The sequence below is a fragment of the Lampris incognitus genome, chromosome 10 (assembly GCF_029633865.1).
Source record: "Lampris incognitus isolate fLamInc1 chromosome 10, fLamInc1.hap2, whole genome shotgun sequence".
Lineage (NCBI taxonomy): Eukaryota > Metazoa > Chordata > Actinopteri > Lampriformes > Lampridae > Lampris > Lampris incognitus.
In genome coordinates this window covers 56,206,433-56,216,638 of record NC_079220.1, presented here as the reverse complement: position 1 = coordinate 56,216,638, position 10,206 = coordinate 56,206,433, and the positions used below count along the sequence as shown (strand labels likewise).

The 10,206-nt window shown below is 48.7% G+C and overlaps 1 protein-coding gene across 1 annotated transcript; it reads left to right on the top strand.

Moving 5' to 3' along the window:
- The first annotated feature begins 1,520 nt into the window (after positions 1–1,520).
- On the top strand, positions 1,521–8,925 carry LOC130119883 (zona pellucida sperm-binding protein 3-like). Its single transcript, XM_056288475.1, has 8 exons — positions 1,521–1,904; positions 1,991–2,109; positions 2,190–2,281; positions 2,597–2,774; positions 3,227–3,344; positions 3,423–3,505; positions 3,653–3,765; positions 8,885–8,925. Exons 1-8 carry the CDS (start codon positions 1,521–1,523, stop codon positions 8,923–8,925), a joined length of 1,128 nt encoding a protein of 375 aa, XP_056144450.1.
- The last annotated feature ends 1,281 nt before the right edge of the window (positions 8,926–10,206 follow it).

Sequence of the window (10,206 nt, the reverse complement as noted above, 5' to 3'; positions counted from 1 at the left end):
ATTTCAATTAAAACTGTTTTGTCCTTTTAAATTATTGACATGCAAACATAAAGTAGTCTAAAAAGCCAACGGTTAAATGAGCTTGGATGATTGGGACGAAATTGTTTTTTTTTTTGCCTCCAAAGCTGATCAGAATTTTCACCAATATTGTGCTAGATCACAACAGACCTTAATCCTCTTACAGCATAGAAATATTAGTCCAAGTTTTATTTTCTGGTATTGTCCATATGTTCTCCATTGTTGGGTTGGAATGAAATCCTGCAATACATGGTCCTCCAGAAGATTGCGTAAAGGGGACCTAAAAATCCTGCAACGAAGTTCAAACCCATCAGTCGAGTATCCTCTGAATTATGGGGGTTCGTTTAGACTCATTGTGGACGTAACTTGATAAGTACACCTTGAAACGTTTCACCCGTTCGCTGGTAGGTGCAGGTGAACGTTTGTTGATATTTATCCACGGTAAATCTTACAGGCGTCGCAGAAAATATAACGTGCATGGTTAAGTAGAAACGTTAGCCCTTGACTAGCGGGTCGGACCCTTTAGTCGGGCGGTTAGCGATGTCTCCCGCGGCGCGGGAGATACGAGTTCGCGTCCCGGCTGCGGCAGTTCCTGTGGTTGCCCCCCTAAGTCGCTACAATATGCCATTGTCAATAGCACACACCGGGAAACTGGTATGACCGCTGCTGCAGATACCGGAAGTCAGTGGACTACAGTTATGCACAGGGTCAATTGTGTCGGACGCCCTACCAAGCCGGAGGTAACACGGGGATTCGAACCGGTGAGCCACGTGTTGGTAAGCAACGGGATAGACCACTACACTACTCGGACGCCCTGGCTAACTACTTCCTGTTTAGCACTTTGAGATTTGTCCTCGAAGTGTTTTGCATAATTAAATGCTGCGAAATGCAAATTATTTGCCGGGTGCTGCCCACTGCTCCTAGCTCCACATCCCGGATGGGTTACACGCAGAGGGAATGTATGTACAAATGACAGTGTATTCTGTTATGTTCTGTAAACACTTGAGTGCTGAAGATCTGGTTTTCAGTAACGCGTATGGAGCAAAATATTTGTTGAATGGCATTTATAGACACGAATGTATGAACTTATATTTCAGAATCCTTAAATGAAGTTAGTGACCCAATTGCTCTTCCTTGGTCCATCATCACCAATTTGCCACTTGGCAAGTGATAATTCGTCATAAGGGAGAAAAAAAGGGGGGCTAGTTTTGAGGGGGGAGCCCATGAGCAATTTTCTGTCTGGAGCTTGGACCAATCCCAGCGACGTATCTCAGCCCCAGCTGATGAGTGATGGGAATCAGCTGCAAGGGACTACGTGCTGCAGGGCTGAAATTCGGGGCATCTGCTAAGACGTCTTGGTGAGCGGTGCCTCTACGTTGCAGGTGAGCCATCGTCTTGATGCTCTGAGCTTGGTTTGGTTCTGGAAGATTTTTTCTTTCTTATGCAATGATTGTTTTTATTTCCCCGAAGTGTTTCCTGGGTGTTTAGATGAAAACGGAACAATGGCAAGTTTAGACGCCTTGGCTTCCACGGCGCTGTTGCTGTCATTCGTCTTCGGCGTTGCAGACACCGTGCGGCCTCTGAAGGAAGGGCCCCTGATGGGGGCTGACGGGAGACAGTACAAATCTGCTCCGCTGCCAGTTGATGCTCCTGTAGAGGAAGTCTCGACGAATGGCAGCCCCACTGTCCGTGTTCAGTGCACAGGTTCGACCATGATGATAATAATAAAAGCTGACCTCTACAATAATGGACGGCAGGTGCGTCCCGAGGAGCTGTCTGTGGGCCAGACCCCACATGCAGGACCAGCCTACTGCCAAGCCTCCGCTGCCAGCGACGCAGAATATGTCATTGAGGTTGGGCTGCATGACTGCGGCTCCAAGCTGACTGTAAGTGCTTAAAGCCATGCTGAAAGATTCAGGCCTGGCCTCCTTTTTAACCCCCTTTTCTAAACGTCTGTTGGCGGGTTCCTCAGATATTCGAAGACTCGGTGGTGTACTCGAACCAGCTGGTTTATTCGCCCGACAGCGCCGGTCACCACAGCATCACACGGACGACCAGTGCTGTCGTTCCCGTTTCCTGCCACTACAGGAAGTACGGAAATTCATCTTCTTGCTGTTTCATGGAGTGGGGGTGATTTCATATTGATCACGTTTTCTTTTGTTTTTAATCAGGACCCACTTTGTGAGCAGTGTCGCTTCACAGCAGTCCGCCCCTGCAAAGCACTCACCAGTGCCCTCGGGCTTCTCGTTAAAACTAATGACCGGTGGGTAAATGGCATGGGTGGGCAGTCTGATCCAGAAGGGCCAATGTGGGTGCAGGTTTTTGTTCCAACCAAGCAGTTACGCACCTGATCCCACTGATCAACCAGTAGAGTCTTTGCTGAGGAACTTGATTAGGAGACACGGGCGCGTAACTGCTTGGTTGGAACAAAAACCTGCACCCACACTGACCCTTTCTGGATCAGACTGCCCACCCCTGCTCTAGAGAGTGACGTATGAGACCTTCTTTGCAAACGGATTGTTTGGTATGGTCATGGGGGGCGGGGGGGTAAATGGTGACGACTTTGCTCTACACGCAGATGACTGGAGAAGTGAGAGGCCCTCCAACATCTTCTACCTTGGCGATGCCCTGCACCTGCAAGCATCTTACACTGGTCCAAATTACCTTAGCAGGCGGCTCTTCATTGACAACTGCGTCGCCACTCTGGAACCTGACGCAGCGTCGCTGCCCAGATACTACTTCATTGAAAACCATGGGTATGACGCTTGTGCACACTTGTTACATATAGTATGTGTGTGTATGTATGTGTGTGTGTGTGTATATATATATATATATATAGTTTTGATAGCTAAGATATTCATGAAACGTACAAAATTCCAGTTGATGTCGGACGGGTGGCATCCCAGTGCCCGTCTCCAGCGCCAGCTAGGTTCGTTGTTGCAAAGAACTGTAGTTTCTAAAAGCTTGACATGAAGATCTGCTAAGGGATAAGATTTTTTTAATTTTTCCAAGTTTTCTTTGGGGGGGGGGGGTTATATTTAAATGGACATGGCTGTGAAAACCCTGGTCAACTCGTTCATTTTCCTCGATTACTCTTAAAATATGCGAAATGCATGATTTCAAAAATTTATTGAAGAACACTTTAAATTTATTAAACTCAATATAACCCACATAGTGCCTCATGTAAATGTGTATTTGTTGTTGCCAGGTGCTTAGTGGACGCTAAAGATGAGGGCTCGAACTCTCACTTCCGACCTCAAAACAGGGCTCATGTGCTTCAGCTGCACCTGGATGCCTTCCTGTTCCAGCAGGATCGGAGGACCTCGGTGAGTCCTTCATTAGCATCAGTCGTGTTAGAGGCTGGCCTTGGTCGTGTAATGATGGTCATATGCCACCGCGTCTAGGTTTTCATTACGTGCCAGCTGACTGCTGCTGCTGCAGAGCGGAGCACCCCGCTCAGCAAGGCCTGCAACTACACCCATTCAAGGTTGGTCTTTTGAAACGGTGGGTTGGGGTGACATGAAGGTGCGCCGTAAGCCTCTGGAGGGCACTTTTTCCAGCCTAGTGACTGTCTCTAGACCGGATCGCTTCTCAGACTCCAGTGGTAAATGACTCGTGGTACTTCCCCTCCTAGGTGGACTAATGTGGACGGCGATGATGAGGCGTGTCAGTGCTGCGAGGGCGTCTGTCAGGAAGGCTCCCCCAGATGGAACAGCAGGACTAGTATTGGGCGTCTCATCTCTAGCGGTATGCGCCGACTTCACAGGACATTACCAAGTCTTGAGGCTTGTTATTAAAATGTCAGTAGCTGTACAGGCTTGGCAGAACCGTTTCCCTGTGCAAGACGTTTGAGCAGCACTTTCCTTTTCAGATACCACGGTTTGGGACACTGTGAGTCTTGGACCGGTGATGATTTTCCCAGGAAAGTAGACCCATCTGCTTGGCTCTGAACAATAAACGGCAGCACTTTTAATCGTGTGTGTGTGTTGTTGTTTTTTTTGGGGGGGGGCATTTGACGTGGCAATTCATCAGGGTGAGGGAATTGTCTGTAAATTAAGCCACAATTGGATAAGTTTTCTTGCTGATTGTATATAGAGACGCTGGTGAGTGGCCGCTCTCCCACAGCTGTTTGGTTCTTGCTGAACCATAAGCACTTGAATTTATTTATAAGATTTATTTTATTGGCCACACGACCAAGGCCAGTGGAATTTGGTTTTTGGTACACTGTGCAGCACAATACATGCACAACAACAGACACTCCACATATGATCACAACCAACACAGTTACACAATAACAGAAATAAACATAATTGAGTGGTGGTGGTGGGGACTACAGGGAGGAATTCGGAGTCCTGATGGCGAGGGAGGGAAAACTGTTTGCGAAGCGTTTAGTCTTGACGGTGACCTGTAGCGCCTTCCTGAGGGAAGGAGCTGGAAGAGGTGATGAGCAGGGTGTGAGGGGTCGAAGATGATCTTTGCTCGCTTTACAGTCCGGTTGGTATGTAGAGGTTCAGCTGAGGGGAGTGGGTTGCCTGTGATTTTTGGATGCCTTGTTGACAATCCGCTGCAGGCTTTTTTTTTACGTGTTTGGCTGTCTGTGCTGCCGTACCCTACTGTAATAGAAGATGTTATAATGGCTGAGTTAAACAGAACCAGCAGTTGATGTTTGATCCGGTATTTCCTTTTTTTTCAGTGTTAATTTTTCACTTCAGGTTGTTGCTGATGTATGTTCCAAGGAATGTAAGAGGTGGTGGTGGTGATGTGGTCTCCGTTCATTTGTATGAGTCTTTTAGGATTCGGCATGCATCGGAAGTCAACGAGTTCTTGGGTTTTGGTTGTATAGAGCAGAAGGTTGTTTGCGCACCAAGTGGTAGCTTGGTGTACTGCAGTGAGGTGCTAGGTTTCTTCATTGTTGGAGACGAGGCCTACAATAGTTGTGTCGTCTGCGTATTTTCAGAGCTATCCGTAAATATGAGGTGGGTGGCGTAAAGTGAGAAGAGCCAGGGGGGAGAGAACACAGCCCTGAGGAGCACCTGTACTGAGGGTGTGAAGTTAGGTTATTAACCTTCACCCTCTGTAGCCTGTTCCACAGGAAGCTCCAAATCCAGTGGCATATGGCTGGGTCAATGTTCAGTATGGTAAGGGGTTTGAGTGGGTTGATGGAGCTGAAGGCGGAACTAAAGTATAAACAGGATCTGTGCGTAGGTGTTTGGTGATTCCAGGTGTTGCAGGGCTATGCTACCTGCATCCTCAACAGACTGGTTGGCTTGATAGGCAAATTGATATGGGTCCATCATTGGGGAGGTGCAAGAGTTCAAGTGTGACAGAATGATGCGCTCAGGTGCTTTCACGGCCACAGAAGTTAGGGCAACTGGCTTGAAGTCATTGAGGCAGGTGATCTTTGAGGTCTTTGGCACAGGAATGGTGGTAGAGAGTTGGAAGCACTGTGGGACTGTAAATTGACTTGGAGAGAGGTGGAAAATATTGGGGCCAATTGTGCTGCACAGTGGCTCAACAAAGCAGGGCCGATGCCGTCTGGCTCTGCTTCTTTCCTAATGTTCAGCTTCATGAATGTTGCTCTCACCTCATCCTCCTGGATGCAGAAGGTTGGCGTAGGAGTGGGGGGGGTGGTGGCTGGTGGAATAGGTTTTTCAAGCCTTGCCTAAAACTTATTTATTTGGGAGGTTATGGTCATTATCTGGAGGGGAGCAGGGGCGTTTGTTGTAATCTGTAATTTTCCTAAGTTTTTTCCATATTGCTCTGGAGTTACTGGGAGAGAATTGTTGTTGGAGTTTTGTTGCGTAGCTGGACTTTGCTTTTCTTATCGCAGCAGGCAGCTTATACTTGGCTGCTCTGTACCGATCCCTGTTTTTGTATGCCCAGTTCTTTTCTTTGTGTAGGTGGTGTAATTCTTTGGAGAGCCAGGGTTGTTGTTTTTTTTATCGCCGTAAAATGTCACGGCTTGGTAGGGACGCACATTTCCTCGCAGAACTCGATGTATGGCGTCAGTGAGTTCATCGAGGGAGTCGCAAGCTGCACTGAAAATATTCCAATTAGTGCATTCAAAACACCCTCGAAGCGTTTCAATGGCATCCATGGACCAGGACCTGACAGATGTGGATGTTCTCTTGGTGGGTTTAAACTTTTGTGTGTATTTTGGGATGAGGAGTAACTGTGGCCGGACCTCCCCAGTGGAGCCCTCGGGAATGCACGGTAAGCACCTGAAACGGAGACGTAGCAGTGATCCCGGGTTTTGTTTTCTCTGCGGTGGCTTGTTGCTCATAGGTCGGTGGTTCGAGGGACATATTCGTGTGGTTGAAATCACCTCCCACGGCGACAGACGTGTCAGGGTTGGCGTTTCCAACATGGGGAATGTGTCGCGGGAGTTCGCCAATGGCTGTGTTAGCATTAGCTTGTGGTGGAATGTAAACGGCAGCTAATACAGCTGAAGCGAATTCTCTGGGAAGATGATATGGTCGGCATTTCAAACGGACGAATTCAATATCACAAGAGCAGCAGCGGCGAAGGATTGCTGTGTGCCGTTATTAACGCGGAGTCTTCACATTAGCTCCGCTCTGGCCAGCGTAACTCTCATGGCCCGCGTCAGTTGTCCCCGGAGCCACACGAACAGCCGGCATCTTTACGGCGCTGAGACGAACGAACGGCTTCCTTTACTTAGCAGCACTGTTAGCTTTCATACTACCGGCCTCACGCTGCTTGTTCTACTTCCGCCCACTTACAGCAGTCCTTTTCCGCTATCCATCGCCCCACAGTGCCACCCAGTGGCGATGGAATGTAGTGTCTACAAACAATATTGTTAGGATCCATCCATTATCCGAACCGTTTATGTCAGGGTCGCGGGGATGCCGGAGCCTATCCCAGCAGGCACTGGGCGGCAGGCGGGGAGACACCGCTTCTCCTGCTCGCAGCGTCGCGGGATGCTGGCGCCTGAGAGGATTTAAGATGGCGGAGTGAGTAGCAGTATCCTTGCAGGCTCCGGTTAAACTTTTGTCAGAGTCCTTGAAATGTAAACCTTTACGAGCAGTAACCTGATATTGTGTAACCATATAACGGTATCAAAATACTCTATATTGAAGTACTCCAGACTTGGGGACAAGGGAAACAACGTGTTTGTTAGGTCGCTTGTGGTCCGTCATACTAACGGACGGCTCTTCGCGAGGTGCGTGATGACGGCGACGTGGAAGACATTTGTGTGGATGGAGAGACTTCTAAGGAAGAAAGAATAAATTGGACTCACGCTAATTAAAAGTCCGGCGTTTCAGAGCGCATGCGCAATCCTCCGGGGGGGGGGGACTCGCCGGCATGCCTGGTCCGTAATCCAACCTTGGCTGGTTTATATTTGAATTATACCGCTACCTCGTGGGCAGGCAGCAGAAAGCGTGGGATTTCAAAACTGGATACAATGTATCACTTAAGCGCTCAGGCGCAACACAGAACGCTACATTGAGACTGCCTAACTGCAACAAAGTAAAATGATGAGGCGGACACGTGTCTTCAATAACGTGCTTTATTGTATTAAATCCGCAAATACAGGCATACGGAGCTGCGCGCGCATATATATCATTGCCCCCCCCCCCCACACTTCTGAAATGTTTCCGGCACTATGAGCTGAGTCGTTTCCGCAGGGAAGGCCTGAGCCTGTCGGTCGCCTTTTAAGAAATTACCAGCTCAAACGTTAATGACTTGGGATTTCATGGGAACGTTATTTTCTCAATTAGTATGGAAACTGTCCGATTAAAAACCCGACACGGGATTGCATGGAACTCTACTGGATTGGCGCATTAACCTTTTTAATCTTCACCCCATGAAACGGAAAATACTGAATATACTTTTACCTCTCAAGCAGCAGTTCAGCCTGTAGGATACGACAAAGTCTTCAAAGCACCCAAAACACGTTTCATTACAGCCTTCAAATGACGTGTTGGAGAAGGCGAGTATCCTGCCAGCACAGCTGCACAGGCAACAGCAGCTCCACGCAACAGACTGCCCGCTCACACATGGCAGCACAGCTGGGGATGTTGCCAGCAGCCTCTCTTTATCGTCAGTCTCGGAGCACCACGATCCGGGTCACGGCGCCGAAGATGTAACCCACTGGTGCTGGAGCCTGTCTGCACACCCGGGGGACTCTGCGTTGCGTTTCTTTTATGTGTAGTGGGGTATTGTGCGGCGGCACAGTGGTTAGCGCAGTCGCCTCACAGCAAGAAGGTCCTGGGTTCGAGCCCCGAGGTAGTCCAACCTTGGGGGTCGTCCTGGGCCGTCCTCTGTGTGGAGTTTGCATGTTCTCCCCGTGTCTGCGCGGGTCTCCTCTGGGTTTTCTCCCACAATCCAAACACATGTAGGTCAGGTGGATCGGCCGTACTACACTGTCCCTAGTGTGTGTGGGGGGGGGCATTACCCCCCCTGCCCTGTGATGGCCTGGCTGCCTGTCCAGGGTGTCTCCCGCCCAATGACTGCTGAGAGCAGGATAAGCGGTTGGGATGGTGGATGGATGGATGGATGGGTGGTGGATGGATGGACGGATGGCTTTTTGGATGGGTATTTTGCGGAGAGAAGAAAGCATCGGACACACGGGGGTTCTGAATTGTGGTTGAGACCTGGTGCCACTTTACTGACTCACAACAGCTGCTGGTCCAGAACCTTACGAGGTAGTCAAACGAACAAAGATGGCGTCGGCGTCGCCTTCTTCGTCTTCTCTCGGTTTACTGGCGGGTCGCAAACAAGTCCGAGTGTGTGAAGTCGCGTCACTTTACCCCCCTTAAACTCTGCCCATCAACCTTGCGGCGGTTAAGAAAGTAGAGAGCGCCTTCCTGGTGATTTCAATCCCCTCTCCCTCTCCTGTTCCCAGCATCCCCATCAGACCCCCGCCTCTCGGACTTGACCCTGTGACCTTTCTCTTTCCACTTCATCCATGTTACAATGTAATGATAGGGCATGTTCACCGTTGCCTTTACAGGCAAAGCGCCATTTAGTCCTGTGCAGTGGTGGATCTAGAGGTTTTTTCCTGGGGTGGCAAGACTGTGTCCCTGAGGTGGCAGCTGCTACCCCGTAGATCCGCGCCTGTGAGGGGGAGGGGGGGATTCCAAATCGGCGACTAATGTTTGAGATGAGTTTGGTGCGGGTCTCATTGAACTTCACCATGCATGTACATAAAATATACTTTAAAAACATATTATCTGATTTATAAATGGGGTGGCAACAGGGGTGGCAAGACTGTGTCCCAGAGGTGGCAGCTGCCACCCCTTGCCACCCTGTAGATCCGCCCCTGGTCCTGTGTGATCCAGTCTCAAGTCTTGTACCCATCATCTCCCACACACAACACACATAGTGTCCTAGAAGGGCCAAACGGCGACAACCGCTGAACTCTCAGGGGAAGAGACCGCGCAATATCGACCTCTGGTGGCCCATCCAGGCTACTGCGCGAGGAATGCCTTTGCTTTTAAAACAACATGGACGGGATGAACTAAAGTAGAATAATAGAAAAAAGACAGGCTAAAAAAAAAACCCGACAGTGGATGCAAGCGTTTATTCAAGGCATGGCAGTGGCAGGAATTGTAAAAAGTGAAAATGTTCACAATTGTTGGCCTTCCAAAAATGTATAAAATACAGTAATGTTTATTTGATATGTTGCACTTATTACATTAAAATACCTTTTTTTTCCTTTTCTTTCAAAACTCTTAAATGGAGCAAATCCGTTGCAGTATCTACAAACCGTGTGAGGTCCAAATCTGAATTCCTCACGTTCACATTTCTGGTCAACTGTAAATATATTAGGTTCATTACACCGATTGGTTATAGGGCATATTCCTGCTCGCACTGCTCAAAAAGCTGACAACCTATTCCGTAATAAATTAATGTTTCATACTAATAAATGTTCTTCAAAGGGTTTGAAGTGACGACACAAAAAATAAAGCTTAATATATAGTCACAAACCTCATACGTTATCTATCCTACAGAAGGTGAAGGTGTGTTTCTTAAAATGTGCCTATTTCCTGCTTTTCCTTAAATTGGACCTTGCAAACAGATTCCAGAACAAGACCAGTATACATTGTGTAGAGGATGTTCCGTTGCCAACGGGGGTGGACCCGATTACAGGAGCGGATGCCCGTTTCCCTCTCCTGCAGCCACGGCATGGAAGTTCAACCCTTTCATGCAGGCTCGTGTCCAACA

Coding starts and splice junctions, on each gene's coding strand:
- LOC130119883 (XM_056288475.1), top strand. CDS start 1,521: ATGGCAAGTTTAGACGCCTTGGCTTCCACGGCGCTGTTGCTGTCATTC. Junction 1,905..1,990: donor ACTGCGGCTCCAAGCTGACT/GTAAGTGCTTAA, acceptor CGGGTTCCTCAG/ATATTCGAAGACTCGGTGGT. Junction 3,766..8,884: donor TGGGCGTCTCATCTCTAGCG/GTATGCGCCGAC, acceptor TCCTGTTCCCAG/CATCCCCATCAGACCCCCGC.